Below are 21841 nucleotides of genomic sequence, written 5' to 3'. Positions count from 1 at the left end.
GATACCGCTTACAAAGCAGGCTCAAACGCGATCACATGACTGACTGGACCTGCGGACGAACCACTCAGTACAGCTTTCAAACCCGGGTGCTCGTCGGAATTTTTGGAAAGAACCCATGAAGAGGTAGCAAGATCCTATTTTGTTGGCATGGCTTGAAATGTTTTTCACCCTTAAGAGGTACTACGAATTCTAAAATAACATACTGGCACTCCATTTCGCCGCTCGATTTCGATTCGCGCTCGCGGCTACGCTGCGGGCGCGAATCGAAATCGGGGAGTAGTTACGAAACAACGACGGCGACGTCGAGGACAACGTCGATTAAAAAATGAATTTATATTTTACCTAAGAATCTCGCGATACTCTAAAGTCATTTACTTTGTTTATCACTGTCAAAACTATTGCAAAACTAAATTCGGAACACAGCGATAAATTTGAAATAAAAAATTAAAAAATTAGCCGTTTTGGTTCACGTTATCCAGACAGCGCAGAATCTGGTCATTTGACGTCGTTGTCTTGCAGAGGACGGCAAAGAAATATACCAAGAATTACACCGCACGTGCACAGCCATTGTACTGCTCATTAATTCTTTTGTTCAGTGACGTTCTCGTTGCCGTTGCCGTCGTGGTTTCGTAAACTCCCTGATATCGAGTGTGAGACGAGACATTGCTCTTCGCCGCTCGCGCGCGCGTGACTCAAAGGTGAGCTTGCTGGCAGGCTACATTAGACACTGGAGAGCGTGTTTTTCTCGTCACATTGTACAATCTAATGAACCAAAATCATGAAACATGCAGAACTTGAACAGTGTAATGCATTTTAAGCACAGCACGGATTTCTCGTGCTCGAGCACGTTCAAATATTAAGCATTGTCCATATGATGTGTTTACATAGTTCTTTGCCCCAATTTTTTGAAAAATCCTCGCATTTGCAAGAGGGATTATTTCCAAATTGAACTTTGTAACCGGAAATTTGACTCTTAGAATTAACTACAATAAAAGTCCTTTCGAGAGACGACTGCGAAGAACTTGATTTAGTTTTAATTGTCTCCTTCTACTGCTTTGCCCTTTGAAGCCACTTTAAAAAGATGGAGTGCCGGAGAACAGTCATCTTCCACAGCAACTCTCCTTAACCAACATTGAAGTTTTGCTATTGTTGGGTAATACACCAACGGTTATCCCGGAGCATCTCCTTTATACAAATACAACCCCGCCCAGATCCAGGAAAACAATAGTAGAATATCTCTTGAGAGAAGACACCAGAAACCAGTATGCACAAATTTGGACTTTGGGGATAAAAGGAAAAGAAAAGAGGAACTGTGCCAAGATGTCGAGGCTGTAGAAATTTACAAAATGAGGGAGAGTCAATTAGTGTTAAAGGGTCGTACGCCCATACGGTCAATATTTTGTAACAGAAAATATGTTTTATTTTTGTCCGAGTGTGACTTGTGTCAACAGCATACCTTCTTGGACTAATTTACACCCCCCCCCCCCCTCCCACCCCGTAGTATTGTGGTTGAAAACTTGTCAGTAACTGAATCCACGATAAATTAGTTAAAAGAGGATGGCTTACCAATAGAGCAGCTTCTTAACTCGAACTTGTTAACTCAAATCTTGGTTGGAATTTGCCAAGTTAGCATTATTTGTTCTGTTTTTAAAACGTTAATCGGGCAAACATCAAGCCCGCTTACAAATCCAGAACAGTTCCATTTCGTTAAGTTAGCTTGTGTTCAAAGAAGCTTTCTTCAAAGGAGCCTTAATTTTCATTCAAGGTTAACATTAAACACGGCGCGTCGGTGACTGTTTTAAAACTGACAAGAAGGTCTTCTAAACCAAGGCAATTAGTGCTAGATTTCTAATTATTTTGTATATCATTGGATAGTTAAGTATTTCAAAAATACTTTGATTTATTGCCACTTCTTTTAGTCTGATGAATAGGTCAGCCGATGGGACATCCTGGGAACGTTTAACCTTCGTAGCAATGGTTTTTGGTTCGTGAGAGAGCGTAAAGGGCTTTGGAAAGAAATCACACCTATATACGCTAGGGAACGCTTAATTTTAACCATTTTTACACCAGAGGGTGTTACAAGCATGACCCGTAAATTGTCCTATTGGTACTTAAACGGGGCTACTGATAACGTAACCAGTCACGTACGAAGAATTTGTTATACTTTTCACATTACACAGGAAATATCGAGAAAATCCGGTTGACGGATCCGGCTTGCTTTCACATTTTCAAATACGAGTTGAACCAGCAAAGTGATGTCTTACTCAAAACATTAATTTCTAGGTTTTCAATATGATAAAAGCGTAGGAGGGCCGAGTTAAAGATATATAACTAGTGACTAGCTTCCGGTGCTTTGATGGTTCAAATACCGTACAGACCAAAAATTATTTTTTTCAGGTTTTATTTTCTCAGCTGTTTCAGTTGTATACTTAGCTGACATGATTATTCACAATCACTTGCAGACCTGTCATCGTTAACTTTAATAAGTATCACAGCTCATAATGAGAGAAAAAAACCGCTGACACAATCTTAATACACAAATATGACTCTTAACAACATGGCTTAGTAACTACCAGTTTTCCTTACGGTGACCTCGATATACTTGATACCAACTTTCTCTGTTTTGTGCGCTTTATAAACCTCCAGAAAAATACCTTGGCTGAGAAAAAGTTGTTTCGTATAGTTTACCGTCTTGATGAAGCCTCCACCATGCGCTGTGAAACACGAGCCCCAAGACTTGTCCAGTTTAAAGGTGAAGACAAATTGATCGGGGTAGAATTTCGCAACTTGAGTAGGGGATGTCTGGTCAAAAACCTCTCTGCCAGTCAAAGCCTTCCCGGACGTGGCTTGCAGTCCATGACAGGGATAAAAAAATTGTTTGCCGTCATAATTACCTTGGTCTACTGTGTGAAATCCGATGAAATTGGTTCCGTCCGACACACCATAACGAGGATCGCTATCACTTCTTTGGCTGATACTGACGTCATTAGCTACTGTTATCTCAACGTTCAGGGGAGTTCCATCTTCCAAGAGACCAGCTTCCACTAAGGGAATTCTTAAAAGGAGAGCGTGGTCTGTTGATCCTGCGTTGAACGTTATTTGGTCAGCGGCTATAACACTCGAGTTATCGATGTAAGACGCATGTGTCTCGAGCCATAATGGCGTCATGTAAAACTCTTTAAACGTCTCCTGTTTTGAATAGACAGAGAATGTCAGCATTAGTACAGGTAATCGAATGAATGCGAGTGCAAATAAGGATTTACACTACGAGTGATATTTGAAAATTCTCTCAAAATTGCAGGAGCCTTCAGACGAGTGCAATTTAAAATAATTGTCAAATATCATAAATAGTGTAAATCCTTGAATATTCCAGTCATTATATAAACAATAGATCGTTTTCACGTGACGTCATCACTTTCTAAAATCCAAAACGAAGGAGCCACCAAAGTTTTTGTCCTCATCAGGCACAAGAGGCGGTATATTTATATCCGTTTACAATTTTACAGCTCAATAGCGTTCTTCGTTTGGAATCCAGAGCATTTGGAATTTCAGGGTTATGGAGGTGCGTGACACAAGGCTATGATCGAGTTTGTCGAAAAATATATACTTATCCCATGATTTTGAGCTTTTTAGAAGTTAAAGCATTAGGAAAAGTGCTTATGTAAATACTTGTTTGATCAGTACTGATAATCAGTCGCCTAGATAGCCAAAGTAAGTTCAGTTCCAGATGTTTACACTATTTTCCGGCCGCCATATTGGTGTACCACGGAGGTACACCAACATGGCGTTTTCATACTGGGCTCTGTAAATATCAGCGAAACATTTCGACGAATATCTGAAGTTTGGGGAAACGCACAGGCCTAAAACTTGGAGAAGTGGCTTATTTAGTTATCTTCTATAACATAATTTCATAGCTTTTTCCACTGGATGGTTTTCGATTTATTCTTTTATTGCGTGACAGTGAAAACGATTTATAGCCTCCATTTAGCGCGAAAATACACTCGGATGTTTGTCCGCAGAAATGAACTTTTCTGAGAAGCCAAAAGTTTTCCGAGAGCTCGAGGAAACTGTGAGCTTTGAAGAACGTACAATGTACAAGGACAAATATTCGAGCATATCTTCGGGCCAAATGGAGGCCATTGTGAGAAGAACTAGCTAGATAATTCGTCTGTTTTTTTTTTTTTTTTTTGTTTTTTTTGCAAAAACGCCCTGAGACTTATCTTATTATAAAACGTTTCTTTGGCTTTAGAGAAAAATAGCTTATCGAAAATCTATGGCAGAACTTTCTCAGAATGTTAGTGAGATGCAATGCTTCAGTTTAGCCTGAATAAGATCAATGGACTTCTTCTTTACATTTCAATGGTCATTTATGTCTTGGACACGTACGGTGCCCAGTGCAGGAATTGAAAGCGTAGAATAACACCAAGTAATAATGTACTCTACATGGGTGGAACTTGCTTACAGTTATATTTTACCTACGAATCTCCCAATAATCTAAAGTCATTTAGTTTGTTTTCACTGTCACGCAACGAAGAAATTAATCGAAAACTAGTCAGTGGATAAAGTCAAGAAATTTTAATGTTACAAGAGATATTTAAAGAAGACACTTCTCCAAGTTTCGGGTCTCTGCGTTTTTCCAAACTTCAGATATTCGTCAAAATGGTTTGCGCAAATTCACAGAGCCCAGTATGGAGCCGCCATGTTGGTGGAGCTTTGTGTTCCACCAACATGGCGGCCGGAAAATAGTGCAAACATCTGGAAATTACTTTGGCTATCTAGGCAACTGATTACCTGGACTAAATCAACAAACATTTACACAAGCCCTTTTCCTAACACTTTAACTCTTAAAACGGCTAAAAATCACTAGATAAGTGTAGATATTTTTTCCACAAACGCAATCGGAGCAGCATGTCATGCACCGCCATAATTCTGAACTTCAAACTTTGCTGGTTTCCAAACCAAGCAAGCTATTGAGTTGAAAAGTTGTAAACGAATATAAATTTAGATCAACTTATGCGTGACGAGGATAAAAACTTTTGTGGCTCTTTAGTTTTGGATTTTGGAATTTGATGACGTCACGTGAAAACGATTTATAGTATCTCGAAACTGAATATGGAACACAGCGTAAAATTTTAGAAATCATCCTTTGTGGTTCTCGTTCTGCATACAACGCAGATTTTGGTCATTTCACGTTGTGGTTTTGCAGAGGACGGCAAAGAAATGTATACGTACCAAGAATTATTATGTACGTGTACAGCCACTGTTCTGCTCATTAAATCTTTTGTTTAGCGACGTTCCCGTTGCCGTTGCCGTCGTGGTTTTCTGAAAGTCCCTTATGATTGTGACTACATGGCCTGACTACATTACTCGATACGCCATTTTGGTTCTACCGCAAACTCAAAAGTTCGCATGCAGGATCGAGGAAAATATCCGGGTTCAAGAGAAAATCGTTCACAAAACAAAACTCTTCCAAAGTTTTCAAATTCAAAGTTTCCACTTGAAAGTCCGGATTTAAAATACCTGGAAACATGACCAAACCGGGGAGTTTTTATTCCGATTCGTCCACTTGTGTGTAAACGGCCAAAAAAGACTTCGTAGTTTTGTAGTATGGGAGTTTTCAGAACAAGCCATTTATTTTTCTTGTGGGTGTTTTTAGCATGTTAAATCGTTTAAACGTTTGTGCCGGTTTGTTTTCGATCATTTCTCTCGCATGATGGATATGATGAACTTAAATTTCACTCCACGACCCTCAACAATATTTCTGTCGTTCTCCTAAATTCAACGGGTGTAAAACAGTCGTTGCGAAAACGCACCTAATGTGTACACCATAAATTCTGTCGAGCATTTTGGGTTGATGGGCAGTCAGAGTCGACTTTTAACAACGGTTATTAGAGAGCTTAAGAAGACCAGGACGGCAACGGCAACGAAAACGTCTCCCAACAAAAGGTTTAAGACCTGTACACAGCGTGCGTTATAAATCTTTCTACGTTTAATTAGCCGTCTTCTGAAAATTAACAACGTGAAATAACCAAATTCTCGGTGTAGTCTGAGGGACGCGAACAACGACGGCTAAGTTTTCGTATAACTATTTGGAATTGAACGCTGTCATTAATGTATTTTTAGCCTGAGCACGTTTTTCGAGCCATTGGGGTTCTGAATAGATCTAAACAATTGCGAATTTCCCTGGTAAAATATGAATTCATTGTTTACTTGGCTTATTTTTCGGCGTCGCCGTCGTCGTTTCTGTAAAACATTGAAAACGCAGATTTATTTCTACGGACAAGCCTCCCGTCCACTCTAGTCAATCAAAGCACGATCCATAGCGTACTGTAACTAAAAGCCTGCTGTCATGTTCGTACTTAATCTCGGTTGACTAATAATTTGACTTATTATATAGAGACGAGGGTTTTACTGGAAAACACACTAAAAAGAGTCAGATTTACCTAGTTTAAAAACTGATTTTGTCTAAGAGTGTAAAAAGTTTGACAACTCTCTATCTCTCTGGCTTTATATATAGAGGATAGTACATAGTGGTGAGAAGATATTCTTCGAGCTAAGGTAGAGTGTTCTGTTTATTACATAGACATGCTGATGACGGCATTTTGACGATTTTTGGACGATTTCCGACCACTTTCCGAAGATTTCCGAAAATTCTTCAAACCTTGTCCGAAGGCCACAGGAACGTTGCCGAACATTTTCCGAAGATTTCCGAAGATTACCGAAGACGTTCGAGTAAGACCCGAAGATGTTTCGATCATACACCAACGAATTTAAGTACAATTTAAGAGACAAACTTGATATCAGTGAAATCATCGATATCTTCACTAGTGAGGATATGGAAAGTACGCCACTCGAGTCCCGGATGTGGTTTCTGTTTTTGTCTCGTACCCTAGCACTAGAGTGAATTCGAATATTTTCTAATTTTGGGCGAGAAAAATATTGGCAAAAATTTCGCAAGTTCTACATTTTGGCAGTGGTTGCATCAAGCCAACATGGCTTAATCAAAAAATTTGCTGACTGACATATACGTTAGTCACAAATCTTTCTAAAAGCGTTCTTCACATGAGACAAGAATGATCTCGGGCGCAAATTAAACAAGAATGGTTACTTCGCCTTCTTTTATTCTTTCGTTTCTTTGTCGTTGGGGGGGATGCCACTTGCGCTGGCTTCTATATTTGCGATCGAAGAACATTGTCCTGTTTCAATACTTGCGCTCAAAAAATACTTGTCTCGCTGAGGCCATCTGTTCTCGAAATTAATGAGGTACGAATCATAAAACTTTATATAATAGCGCCCCCCATTTTCGTCGAGATAACTGTTAAAAGAGCCAGATGGACCTCGTTGAAAACTGTTTTGATCCACTAGACAGGTAGTCAACGTCGCGAAAAGCAACATAATAATACATTACAAGACATTAACCCCAGCCTACTGCATAATAACTGTCTGGAGATGGCAAGATTGCGGCCTCAAGGCGTTAATTGCATTGATATGTAGAGCAGAAAGCTCATTAACCACAGTTTTTAAAAATGCTTAAACTTCTAACGTTCGATCGACGTTCTCATTTAGTAACTACTCATAAGGAAGTGGACGGGCCGAGTATAGACTGATAATGTGAAAAATCAGGTTTTAGCTGGGGCAAGATTTAATATTGCTGCATCTTTTAATATCCCTAGCAGCAAACAGATATTTGAATGTTTGTTGAGTTTGGTCAAATCACCTGGCGATTGTTTTTTGCTAAGAAAAGACATAGAAAAATTAATATTCTTAGGCTGTGTGCGACACAAGTTGAGAAAAACATCAAGAGGAAAAGTTTAGGTCTTTACAGAATTCTTTCTCAAAAAATGCTCTTAATTGCCAAAGAAGGTAAGATTGTTTCTTTTGCCTTTGTTCAGATCATTTTCGGTGTTAGTCACAGATCAAAGTGCTGTAATTTAGGCTACGAACTTAAGGTTTCTGGAGGATCGGTTGAGCCGGGTTTAGTGAATTTGTTTGAGCGGTGGAACTTTCTCTTGAGAGAAAAAGCAGCAGTGGAAAGCTAAAGTCGTCTTGAAAGCTGTAATCTAACTCTGCCCAAGAAATGTGTTTTTACCGCTGAAGGTTCGAGTTTCATGTTTTTCTGTTTAGTTCAAGTCTAAGGCCCGGTTCAGACCCCGTACTTCACATGAGCCGAATCATCGAATTCGAATTTAGACCGACCCAAATCAATTTAGACCGGCTAAATTGATTCAGACGCCGATCTCAATTCCAGCCGAACTAAATTCAACAGGGCATAACAGTGCATCAGCGCAGATACGTGCTGAACTCCCATAAACATAGTGAACTACAACCAAGCATGGTCCAAAGCCGTCCTGTGAAAAATGTAAGAAAAGTCGACAAAAACGAGCAGAATGAGGCAAACTGCGTCAATCTATTTACATGTAACGGTAAGAAGACAACTGATAAATTGGTTCAGATGTCGTACTTCACATTAACTTTATTTCAACATACAATTTCAACTTTCAACCTTTTTGTATTGCATGAAATACACAATTTGGGCAAAAAGCCCAACTGCAATATTCAAGTTAATTCACAAATGCAATGTTCACACGTAATTCAAGCACAAGCACGAAAACTATGATGAATGCACATTTAATTTTGATGCTGTTTACCAGGGTAGCAGCTAGTCTGTACACGAAAAAAGGAAACGACAAACTGCATATATCGGCTTCTTCTCTGACGGGCAAAACCCAGCATTTTGATGCGCTTCACACAATTTATACTTTTGCGCATACTCAGGTCTTCAAAATACATTAAAAATACGTTAAATTAATTTATGCATTTGGTTCGGCTCATGTGAAGATCGGCGTCTCAATCAAAGCCTGTCCACAACCGTTATTCCCGGCTGAGCCAGACCTGAAGAACGGCTGAGCCGATCCGAATTCAATCAGCCGTTTCGAATTGATTCAGAAGCCGTACTTCACATGAACTTAATTCATTGAATTCGATTCGGCTCAAGTGAAGTACGGCGTCTGAACCGGGCCTAAGTCAATCTAAGAGCGGTTAAAATTTCATTCGGATAGACGGGTTCACGCTCTGAGTTGCATCCTAGGTAATCTGGGCAAATTTACAAAGAAACCCAAGCCGTAAAACTTACATTTTTCTTTATATTTCTGTTCTGAGTTCACATTTGGATTGGATACCTATACTGTAGATGGAGAAACCCCTTTTCTAGGTTTACTAGCGTTTTCGAGCCGATCGAATGATTGTTGTGGGCGTAGGAATGTTTTTACCGTTAAAACCGAAGAATTTGATCAAGTCTTCGCCACTCAAGCCCCAAAAATAACATCTCCGATACTTTGACAAGTAGGCTAATGCCTAACGCAATGGACTCAAAAACGTGAGCTATCATCAACTATCACGAACTTCTTTGGCCCTTTGACCATGTGAATTATATTTGGTGATATTTTATGATAGCTAAGAGAGAATCAACTATCATTGACTATCGTGCGCCGTTTGACCAGGGCTTTACTCAACCGTCCTATTTTAGGCATAACTTTAAGCATATCTGACGTATTGTCTGGCGTATTTATACAACGGAAATGAAAAACTTAAAATGCAAATCTCGGCCGTCGAAGAGTGTCTGGTGCAAGCGAACCACTAAACTGAGTTGACTAATCAGCTACTCCTCGTCTACTACTCCCCCCATGTCCTCTTGCTTCTTTTCGTTCCCTAGTAAAAATAATTATAAATTTGGCCGGTGACCTCTTTGAGTTTGCCGTAACAACAGAAGGTTCTTTCGCCTTAAGTTAAGGTGCATATTTATTTGAAATCTCATGTCTTTTTCTATATTCTCTTTACTGCGGGTCATTCCGAAGTCGGCCTCTAATGATCGAGGCAACAATTTTCCTTCTTTTGGCTGGATTTGCGTTGATGCCAAACAGAAAACTTGACGGTAAGAGGGAAAGTATATCTCACGTTTTATGAGAATTTTAATTGACTGGCTAGAAGATTATCTCGATATAGGTCCTGGAATCTCAGATATCACTGAGATTTTCGGCGATTTCTAAGCTCATCAATCAAATATTTCATTTATCAGTGAATTTTACAGACCTAAAAAAAATTCATTTCTTAGGTGACAGTTGAAATTTTGACCAATTATAATATGAAGTAGTACTCGGGACTAGAGAAAACACATCTTGTAGTGAGGCCTCTGACACCCTAACCACGCCGCCACGCTACCTACCTCCAATAAAACAACGGAAAGGTTGTCAGAAGACAGCTCAAACAACGTATTTGTACCTCAAAATCATTCTTTCTAATAATTTGACTTGGCTTCATTGTTGCCTTGAATATGGGATGGAGGCTTAACAGGGTGGAGTACTGTCAATCATGTTCACCATCCTTAGCGCGGTCGTAACACAACCTTTTCTGCATTTAATTAGAGGTTTTAGGATTTTTCATGTTTTGTTCAAGTATTTATTCCTGATTTAATGTACGGGTTCTTATAATTTTAAGTACAACTGTCTCTCAACGCCAATTGTAATTATACTTTTTTAAAATTTTTTTTTCCTTATTTGATGCTCCATCTCAGAGAGATTAGACAGTCATTCTTTATCAAACGGAACTACCTCACAAAATATTTCCGAAAAGCTTCCGTCCGGAGCTCAACTTCACCTCATTGTGCGGATTCCAGTGTTGAATAGCATAAACGAACCAGAAAATGGCGAATATGTCTCGAGACAAAAGGAGTACAGCTATTGCTTCAGAAGAAACCTGATTAGTCCACACGTAAGTTTATGTCGATCTTCAACTATTTGACATTTTAACTTAAAAAATAGACAGTCACAAGTCCCTTAGTTTCTAAACGTGGTTTTGATCGTCAACAAAATCCCAAAGCTGTCTAAGAACTTTGTGGACTCTCCAGTTTTCGAATTCATCTTGACTTGTTTTTCCTTTCTCGTAACAGCTCACACAGAGCACTGTCTTTGTCTAGATAATGGTGTCAGCCGGATGTCAGCATGTTCGATGCTGAATCGAGTGAGAGAATTCAAGGTTTAAACTCGCCATGGGTCAATGTATTCTGTTTTTTGGACTTCTCTCAAACAGCTGCAGCCTTGTGGACAAAAATCTGGTATCAGAATAATGTTACGCATATTACAGTTCTTTTTACATTTTTTAGGATAAGCGAGAATTTTGAATTGAGTTTGTAAATTTGCGGTGAAGTTTTCTGTATATTGCTTGGCCTTCTGTTCTGAGTTTGAATAATCTCAAAATACACTCGAGCTCAAACAGAAGAAGTGAAAAGCATTTGTATATTAAGCAATTATACTTTGGTTAACCTTTAACCCTGGGTTAGAGTTACTGGCTTCCGAATAGCCTACGATCCAATCAAAAACCAGCACTCGGTCAGCGGTCAACTTCAAAAACACGCGTCCTCGATGAGCTCTAAACTTGAGCCCGCCATATTTTTACGTGATACTGGTCAGCGGATACCTTGATTTGACAGGTGTCATTTAACCACAACAGGGATGTCCAATTTCAAAGGAGGACGCTGTAAACCAACGCTGCATGTCTCTGTTAGCCTATTAGCTGGAGTAGGGCCGCCATCTTGCGCGACTCCGGCGCCTTCGTCGTGCCTACTATAGTTGCCTGAAATAGCACCAAAAACAATTTCGCATGAGAACTCGAGAAAATAAATTGCAAAGTTCCGAGAAATTGTGCAAACACAGGTAAAGTGTTTCATATGAACTTCAAACTTTGTTTTCGACATTTGGAGTTGTTCAGAAATTTCAGTACGAGGTTTTTGTCCACTTGCATTGTTGCTCGTTCTTTTGGTGGAATCCTTCTTTATGTGATTTGCATTTGCAAAGACTACTCCGTATTATCCCCAGTTGCAAGCTAGGTCGAGTCGAAAACCTACAATAAGAATGCGACCTCTTGTCTGGGGAGTCTAATGATTTGCTGGGTAAACTGTGATGTTGAAATTAGAAATCACAGCAGGCATTCCAACTTTGGTGTAAATGAGTTATGTATTCTTATATGGAGACCATCTGCACGTGGCTTATGGAGCGTAAATTTCCTTGATTTTTTCCAGGTTGAGAAAATCCATATCTTCTGTGAAAGTGACACGGATCCTGACGACATCAAGAATTTGCGCGAGGACAGAAAATTAAATTTTCATTTTCTTGGTCGGCGCATGCACTACAAAGACGCCTTCCAGTACGCTTCGGACAACTTGCTACGTAGAAATGTAATGATAATGAACGCAGACTGTTATGTGGATAAAGGGTTTGAGCAACTAAACGTAAGCATTTTGAACAGGAAAAGAATGCACGCATTGACCAGGCATGAAACTTCCAAAAACGTGCGTCTCTGCAACACCGGAGACTTCTGTGGACCGACATCACACTACATGGGTTCCCACGATGCATTTTTGTTTAGGGATTTCGTGCCACTTCCCTCACAACTGTTGGATAGCATTGACAACCGGCCGAACATTATGGGGATAGAACAGGGGCTGATACATTACTTTACAAAGTATGTACAATTTAATATAAAGAACCCGTGTAAAATCCTTTATATTGTCCATCACCATTGCAGCAAAGAAAGAAACATGACAGAGCGAAGTATTCAAGGCCAACGACTTGATGACTATCTTCACATCAATGAAGAAAGAAGAATCCTTTACTTGTCACCATTTTCTGGTTTGTAATGTAAAAAATATTCCACACAGTAAGGCTACGTTCACACCAGAGGAGAGTTTTTTTTCCGAATTCGAAAATGTTTCCGGATTCATTAGTTTTAGAGTATTCGGATTCGTAGGCGATTACAACGAAAGGATATTCGGATTCCTCACCGTTTGCACTGGCGTTAACTCTGGGAACATTTATGATGGAATGGTTAACAAGCTATTCGTTCCCTCGACAACGAGAAACAAAATGCCGCCAAAAAGAAGGCTAGGGGTAGACTGAGACAGTCTGAAGTTTCCTTTCCGCTCGCTGACCTCGCAATTGTTGTCTATCATGTTGTCCCACCAGGCATTTGTTCTGGTCGTATCCAGAGCCGTCGAGGTTTTCGATCGTACGATCTCTGACAATATTGCACAGGTTACATGAATATACGATCATACAAAATTAAAGTGTTAAAAACTGAAAAGGTACAATAATATAAAATGGGCTAAAACTACATTGAAACTTGATAAACAAAGATTAAATAAATACATAAATATAGATAGGTTATGAAGCTCAATAATCTTTATTCAATTTTGGTTCTTGATCACCGATTATTTATTATTTTGTAGTTACCACCGGCGTTAGTCTCTGATTCGAGGGCCCGACCGCCCACACAGTGAGTCTTGTGACTTCAAGTTGTCTATCTTGTTTTATCGAGAACACTTAAACTCCGGACAATACCCCATCAATGGTCATGTTTGGCTTTGTCTACTGGCCTTGCTCTGAATCTCCCACAAAGATCCTGTTCAGGTTTCTTGTTCTCTAAACTTAAGTTTCTATTGGTTGTTTCAAGAACTTTGTAGTATACTTCTGAGAGCCGCCTAGGTTAGTATTTTAAAAAGGATGTTTAATCCTCCATGGTCAATTCGTCTCGTGTGGCCTACACATGGCTACCGATAGGCTATTTAAGTGCGTGTGCATTTGTTGGTCAAGTAATTTAGTAGAAGCAGTAGAAGTTAGACGGAGAACGTGCAAGACAAGTACAAGAAATGAAAACCTCATAAACAGATTCTCTGCACCTCCTCGTTTAGACGATAGAGAGATTTTCAACAGTAGATAGATGCAATTACATAACTAACTAACTAACTAAATAAATAAATAAATAAATAAATAAAAACGTACATAAATGCATACATAATTAAAGAAAATTAATTCTAATTAAGTCATAGTTATAATTTCTCATTTCTCCCACATGATGGTTAAACGTAAATTTCTCTCCGAAACGCGCAAAGGAATTTCTGTCGTTCTCCTTTCAACGGGTGTAAAACCGCACAAAATTGAACGTGTTAAACTGGTTACAGTTATATTCTACCACAAATCGTTATGTTCCCTCCTTTATTGATAGACTATACCTGGCTGAAGTAACAGTATTAGATTTCTATTACGAGACCTTAAGCTAGTGGAGTGAGCTAATGAAGTATAAGATAGTCATCAGGGCTGTAGACAGTAACAGGCAAACAGAGGCATTTGCCTCAGTCATTTTTTCCTGTTTTTGGTTATAGTCATCATATACACTCTAAATACCTAGGAAGGGAATTTAACCATGGACATTGCCCAGACATAATTTTTTCATGGAAATTGCCTCAGTTATAATTTGTTTCTGGCAACGGCCCTGAGTAGTGATATAACCTTAAAAGGGTAGTCGCTGTACGCATGCCCATCTTTCGACCCATAATCCCATGGGTGCGTGAATCTATCGGCCTCGTTCAGTTCACAGAGTAGGTCTTTAAACCGGAAGTTGACGCTTTTACATCGTGGGTTAAGCGAACAGTTGACCAAGCAGTCGCCAAAACCATCTGCGCTTCCGTTTAACATCACGTGGCCAGACAAGTACTTTCCTTTTATGGAACGTACAGGTTCGCTGCATTGTTGAGGGACACTCGGTGTTACAAACATGACAAGCAAGAACATCAAGCCCACCATTTTAGCTTTGTCTCCAAAACACCTTGCAAAAAACAGGGAAACATATTCAATGCTGAGAAATATATCTTATATTCTGTTCATTTTGTGGAAGGTCGTCGTTTCGAAATCCCCGATAAGCTTCCGTTCTTACAAGAGGTGGAGCAGTGGTCAGAGCTCCAACCACCGCTTCCCCACCATCCCCTCCCCCACCCCCCCCCCCCGACAAACCCATCCAAATGCGGCCTGGTCGGTCCAAATCCTGGACCCAGCATTTTGTCTAGGTCTCTTCCTTGCCCCAGTTGTTCATCTCCGGCTTCTCCTTTTTTTTAAATTCCCCCCTTCGCAAACAAACAACATTCACAATGAGCATGTGCATACAATTATCCTAGACCGTCTTTCCTTCTCCCACCCGGGTCTAACAAATCCCTCTTACAAGTTAGAGGTGGTTCAACTTTTTCCGCAGTGGCACATTCGCTCTCTTAAAATTTCACTTCAGTTAAAATCATTAAAACGCACGCAAAAATGACAAGCAAGACTGATCAAAATGTTCTTAACTCCAGTTAAATACACATATCTGATAGGGGCAATTTTTATTGGGCAGATTAGTGATAATTTTGGCGGCAAAATGTCAACATGTGGGGTTGGCTTTTACATATCGCATTGACATCTGATTCTTGTAGTATGACGGGTAAAATTGCTTCAGTTTGATTGGCTTAGAGCCGGCGTATTCGCTGAAGGCTTTGCTCGTGCCTCGTGCCAAGTTTCAAAAAAGCCTTGAAATGTTCCGTTTTCCGGTCGTGAAGTCTTCGCTTCGTTTTCCCAATGTAAAAATCTTTACAGCCCCAGCAACTAGCTTTATAAATGACTTTGGACAATTGTGATCGGTTGAAACGGTCGTTGTATGGGAAGAAGGATTTGATGCGCTGGGTGTTTTGAAAAATAACTCTGACATTAACAGGTACTGAACAGTAGAAACGATTAACACAAGATTTTAGACGCTTAGTAATATGGTTGCTATGGAGACCTACATAAGGTAACAAAATAACAACATCTTTCTTGGGGACTGTTGTTACGGGTTCATTTGGCTTGTTCTTGTTCTTGTTCAGGACATCATTGATATTAAAAGTGAGATGTCCTGAGGGTAGCCATTTTGCACCAAAAGCCTTTTGAGATCCTCGACAGCGGATTGTAACAATGAAGTGGAAGAGCAAATACGGAAGCACCGACAGGTTAGCGTGCGGATAAAGTTGATTTTGTATTTCCGCGGTGTAAATGAATCCCATTGGTACAGAGTCCTGTAAATGTCTTCTTCCGGTAAAGAGACGTGATGAAAGTGTTGTTTGGGCAGCGTTTACTAGACTCTACACCAAATGGGATTCATTTACACCATGCGAATACAAAACTAAACAAGGCGGGGTGGAAGAGCTGGGAAGTAGCCAAAGCGGTGGCACGGAACAGGGAATGTTGGTAGGAAAGCGTGACGGCCTTATGCGCCTACTGGCGCGAAGAGAAATGATGATGATGATGATGATGAATACAAAACTGCAATGACTTTTACTTTGGGAAAACGAAGCGAAGACTTCACCACCAAAAAACGGAACATTTCAAGGCCGTTTTGAAACATGATCACTCTTCTGCTATTGCTGATCACGTTAAAACAACTGGTCACAACATCAAATGGGACCATTTTGACATTTTGGCGACCGGCAAGACTGACTACCATATTGTGATGTTAAGGAGACCTTGTTTATTCAGGAGTTGCGGCCAGCATAATCCATTGAATGCCATGCAACGTCAGCAGTGAAAAGCTTTTACTTAAGGTAATTCCATCGAAATAGAGCTCACAATAGATTTTCTTTCAAACTTTACCTGTTGGCTTCTTATATCAAAAGAACTTAAAATTTGAAATAAAAAAGGGGGGTCCCCGTACTCGTTTAGGAGCACGAAGACCTTCAATAAACCCCATATTTCCAGAAATTATCTGCTTTGAGAAACGTTTATATTTGAACCATTCACCTTACGCTTGCAAGAACCAAAATGCAATTCTGAGGAATGACGTCAATTAAGAAAGCTTTTCCATAGTGTCAATTTACAGACAGTTTCCGTTTGAAACGTCTTAAATTTCTAGTGCAGATGTTCTCTGTCTAGGTTCCAGACCCCCATTGATACGGTATAAATAGCTTTCCAAAACATTTTAAGGGTTATACTTTTGAAAACGTATATTGACTAGCATACGAAACGTCAAGTTCATAAAATGCATATTTTTAAAAATTTTATCACCGCTGTTCGTGTTATATTTCTAATCAAGCTACGATCTCCGAAGACGAAGAGTTTATTTGATCTCCTTTGTTTAACTTATCAAAAACAAAGCTCCCTGCATGGAATTGTCTGTCATTTCATCTGAATATTGACCGAAATTACTTGAAGTCAAATTGAAGCAGCTGCACTCTTTTTAATTTTTTTTACAGCAATTAATTTTATAAGAGTAACGAAGCTGAGATTTGCGAAATCTTTAGAACAAACCCAAAGGCTGAGATTTTGAAAAGAATGTAATTTGGTATGTTGAAAATTTGTAAAATACAATAAAATTATATATTTTTAACTAAACCGTACAAAATTCTTTCTAACTCTAAACAGCAAAACTAGCCAAAACACAACTAAAACAGCACTAGACGATGTTCGATGCCGAAAAGATCTCGACGAGACGTTACGAGTTTCATATCAGCGTAGTCCCCTCTACTAACTATGATATCAGGCTCTGTTGCCTGCATTCTGGCTCCAATGTGACTATAATCTAAGAATATTCATAAGGATAATTTCAGCCTAAAATCGTCAGAAGAATAAGAATATTCAGCCTGGGCCGGAAATTAAAAACAACATTCGAATAGAAAACACGGCTGTTTTCGCAGGCTAAGTGTATTTAGGATGTAGTGGAAATCCATAGCTACTATACCTCAGTCGCTGATTGAACGGTATCGCAGTCTGTTGATACTAAGCCTTTCTTAGCTTGGTTCACTTTGTTAGCCGTCGTAGTCACCGGCACAGTAATGGTAGAATTAGCTTACTAAAAATAGATCCCTAAACATGCCGTGTAACCAACCAATTTGCATGATTTTGACATTTAAAGTCACAATAAACTACTGTGTTTAACTTTTTGTCTTTACCTTGCATGGCTTGTAATTTTAAATGTTAACATTGAATACTGGCTTACACACAAAATATTTTATTGTGAGTAACGAATTCTCAGGTGGCTTTTCTTTAATAATGAAGAAGTTTTAGTTTTATCTAAACTAAGCGGAGGTATAAACCGCGGGGAACTCCCAGAGAAATCAGATTGAGGTGTGCGGCCAACAACCTCACAAGCTCGGTTGTTGGGTCGGTGGGGGGCTTAAAATAAGAAAAAGAGGCTAATTGATTCAAAACATTATTTGTTTAATTCCGGATACACTACTGATATACTGCTAGAGAGGGGTTTCACAATTTAGACACAACGACACCAGCGTTATATCGTTCGAGAGGCGGCCATGGTTCGTGGAACAAACAACTGCCAACTTTCCGAGGCCATTCAAAACCTCACTCCAGAGCTTCGTGAGAAAATCCTGAGGGCATATATCGCCACAAAACTTAGGCGGCGAGCGGATTTGGGCTGGGAAAAGGTACAGGAGCATATTTCAAAACTGCCTTTCTATCAATACATGCAGCAGATTGTACCAACGATAATTTGCTTTGAATTTCCGAACTGCTATTTCGAGGGTTGTTGTTTCCCATGTTTCGAAAGTGAGGGAACTCTTCATAAAGTATCGCTAATCCCGCCTCTCATAGAAAACAGCGCTAAGTACAAGAATTTTTTAAAAGTATGCTCCTGTGATGGTTATGATTGGCATGAATGGTTCCTTTTTGGCAGGGAGCGTTAGCGAAAAGCAAACATCACAAGTGTGAAAAAAAAAGGCGGGTGTTTCCTAGTAAAAAACCTCATCGGCATCAAGCATAGCAGAAACAATCTCGCGCGTAATATCAGGAACATTTTTTTGCCACTCAGATGTGAAATATTCGTGGACGAGAAACGCAATCAGGTGGAAACTGACGAGCATGTTTTTTATAATATGCAAATTAAACCGTCTGTTTCTAAAAGTCAGTTCGAAGTGGAGGGGTCTGTTATTTTTTTTATCAGTTCAGCTTCAAGTCTGTCGCGGATGTCTTTTCTCCATTTCTGAACATCAACATCAGCAAGCTTTCTATTTGATGGTTGGCGAAGCATCTTTGCTCGGACTTGTTCCTTCAGTGCATTATACTGTTGAAACTCGGAAAGGATGGTGTCAAACTCGTGGGAAGGCACAAAGCTTTGGAGAGCAATCTGTTGATTGTATCCCGCTTGGCAACGGCGAGCGTGGTAATCTCTTGATGTTTTTTTATTTTAGAATCAAGTTTTTTGCTGGCGATTATCAGCCTCGAAGAAACGAGAGCGAAACACCCCCCAGCGCCGCCTAAAGGAACTGTTGCCGGTAGGCCAACCAAAGACAGAGCGGAGCCAAAACTAGCGCTGGAAAACGCTGCCGAGAGAACACTGGAGCCGGCAGCACTCCAATTAACTAATTTTCTTGCCCGTTTGTATTTTTTAGCAACGAGGCGATAGTGGCCGACCTCACGGTCCAAAGTGTTGGAAATCTCGTTGATCTTTTGCAAGCGGAAATTTTCAGAAGGCGCCGCCAGTACTGGATAAAGAGGCTCGGCAGGAGGAGCGGAAGGTAACACATTCGCTGAAGACATCGTGTATATAAAAGAAATCTAATTTAACTCTAATTCAAAAAGAAGCGGGAAGCCCTTGAAATCAAAGAGTTCGCCATTTTTATCTTTGACGCTAATAGTGATGCTATTTATAAACTTGTCCGTAGAGCAGTCACGCAAAACCTGTTGCGGAGAACCCTGGTAGCTTACCTTTTCAAAAGGCTTCCCTTTTATATCAAACAGGGCTAAGACGTCTGACTTTTTGCCATTGAACAGATTCCGTTCTTTGTCGATCAAATCACAATGAATAAAATATGTAGTTGGATATAATGTTATAAGATTCAACTTTCGCCCAATACCAAGCAAATTGGCTAAATCGCGATCAATTCAATCGGTTTTGCCCCCAAATTTTTGATTACAAGCTGGCCAACAGGTTGATTTATTTCTGTTTCCAACTGTTCATAGCCATATTTGTCGAACAGACCGTCTATTTCTTTTGCCAAGCTTTCTAAATTGTAATGCCCTGGGAGTAATTTACTAATTGATAAAGCTTTATCTTTGTCTTTATCTCCCAAGGAGGCTGAACCTTCTTTTTTCAAAGTGTCCCAGCTGTTGAATAAACTACAAGATATGAGTTTCATGAAATGTGCTTTCGGTATCGGGTCTTCAAAATAGATAGTCTCTCCGTTCTCTTGTGTGGCAATAGTGAGAACAACCATTTTATATTTAACAAACAAAATTGTGTTCAAATACAATGGCGAATATGTGGGAAGATCCTGAGTTTGTGAAAAAAGCGGCAATCGCAAAGGAAAAGGCGTGGACAAACTTTTTAAACCACTTTCCAAAAGCGGAAAAAAGCCGGTTCGTTTCACAAGAAAGCATCGACGAGAAAAATAACGCAACCGCAGAGGTGTTTTTCAAAGAAAGCGAAGGCTCGTTACAAAGCGTCTTCGGTTCAGACAGGCGGTATTGGAGTGCGGAAATGAAACAGGCGCTCGGTTTGGGAGACAGCGGGGTTTTCCTTATCAATTGTCGCCACTTGGTTCAAAAGTTTCTTTACCCATCCCTGGGGAACCTTTCGACGGAAAAGCGCCAAGCTTGAAGAAAATATTCAACGCCGAAATCAAAATCTACGTCACGCCTGACCAATATTTCACAGCAAAATTCAGAGAAATATTCCAAAAAACCAAACTCAGGCACACTTCTGGAGCCGAATCAAAACACTGGTTAGGAGGGCCTGACATGAAATATTGGCCGCAACAGCTCAACTTCGCGGTTTTCTGCGCGACACAGGGGTGCGGAATTTCTCGCGACATCTTTGTCAATGGAATAAATCTCCCCCCGCAGATAAGAGCTTTTTACACCTTCCACGTGTATTTCACCGTCAGGCGCATTTTGTACCAGCTAGGAGGAATTCAGAGCATGAGCGCTTTGCTCGGAGATCCGCCTTTCAACCAATTCAATAATCATTATGACGTTTCTTCGTACAAAAGGTTATGCGACGAGTTCGGCTTAGACCCCTCGAGCGATTTTCGCTTCACACGCGGGGCAAACCACGGGCTTAGAAGCGTTTACGTCTATGCGGGCGGCGCGTTGAAAACTAACCTACCTATACCCGGGATGGAACAAATTCAGTGATGAAGGTGGGAAAGCGATTCAAGGAAACCTGATTTATTACATCGAGCCGGGCGCCCCTTCTGATACTCAATCGGACTGGTTCGCGCCAAACACAGCATCTGGTTTGACGCAGGCCGGATTGTCGAGAATAAATCAGTCAATCGAAGCCTTTGTTTACTGCGTTCTGGGCGCGCAGGTTAATGTGCGCAGCAGTATTCTTGGCGAAGGAGGGAGAGCAAAAGAAGCCCAAAGCGAGTTTCTTGTTTTGGTGGAAGACGCGATCAGAGAGCCTGACCTGGCCAAGAGCGTGCAAAGGTACCAGCTCTCGGTGGATCAAGCGAAGGTTAGGTTCAATCTTGCTGTAGCCCCTATGGCCTGGCTTATGCCCGCGCAAATGATAATCAACACCGAAAACACGGTCGGTTACAACAACAAGCTGAAACAGGCGGTTCCTGGAATGCAGCTTGGCGTTAAAAACGAGGTAAATCCAGACACAAAAAAAGCTGCGCTCAAACTAATGGCAGGCGGCCCGTCAAAAATTAACCCTCCCAACAGCCATCCTTCCAACCCGATTCACAAAGCTTCAACACCCGAATCAAGGAAATCAGCTTCGACCGAAACTCAGCAAGCATAGCCAACGGCGCAAAAAATAGAGCCCAAGGCTCCAGATAAAACACCGCAACATGAAATAAACAAAACATCGGTAATTGTCGGTGTAGTAGGATTATCGGCTTTGCTGTTCACGGCTTGGCGGTAAGCTACAGCTGCTTCTTAAAATATTTTTCGAACAAAAAGGCCACCGCGGCAAGAATCAGCAGCCAGGTGTGCTCGGCCAGAAACCCGACGGCTTGGCCCGCAGCTTTGAATAGAAAAGTCGCAATCGATCC

General features: G+C 40.4%; 2 protein-coding genes and 1 pseudogene across 2 annotated transcripts; 2 read left to right on the top strand and 1 right to left on the bottom strand.

Moving 5' to 3' along the window:
• Positions 1-2384: 2384 nt before the first annotated feature.
• LOC149098079 (uncharacterized) lies at positions 2385-17662 on the bottom strand. Its single transcript, XM_089278214.1, has 3 exons — positions 17566-17662; positions 14340-14655; positions 2385-3189 (listed from the first exon to the last, which is right to left on the bottom strand). The coding sequence occupies exons 2-3, from the start codon at positions 14631-14633 to the stop codon at positions 2563-2565; spliced, it is 921 nt and encodes a 306-aa protein (XP_089134340.1). The 5' UTR covers positions 14634-14655; positions 17566-17662; the 3' UTR covers positions 2385-2562.
• Positions 9739-12933, top strand: LOC149098080 (uncharacterized). Its single transcript, XM_089278216.1, has 3 exons — positions 9739-9931; positions 10571-10767; positions 12074-12933. The coding sequence occupies exons 1-3, from the start codon at positions 9865-9867 to the stop codon at positions 12689-12691; spliced, it is 882 nt and encodes a 293-aa protein (XP_089134342.1). The 5' UTR covers positions 9739-9864; the 3' UTR covers positions 12692-12933.
• Positions 17663-19750: 2088 nt separating the features above from the next.
• LOC149098078 (uncharacterized) lies at positions 19751-21711 on the top strand (annotated as a pseudogene).
• The last annotated feature ends 130 nt before the right edge of the window (positions 21712-21841 follow it).

The sequence above is a fragment of the Orbicella faveolata genome, unplaced genomic scaffold (assembly GCF_042242905.1).
Source record: "Orbicella faveolata isolate gen_17 unplaced genomic scaffold, um_ofav_v1 contig_46, whole genome shotgun sequence".
Lineage (NCBI taxonomy): Eukaryota > Metazoa > Cnidaria > Anthozoa > Scleractinia > Merulinidae > Orbicella > Orbicella faveolata.
The sequence above is the reverse complement of the archived record's forward strand: the minus strand, read 5'-3'. Positions and strand labels throughout refer to the sequence as shown.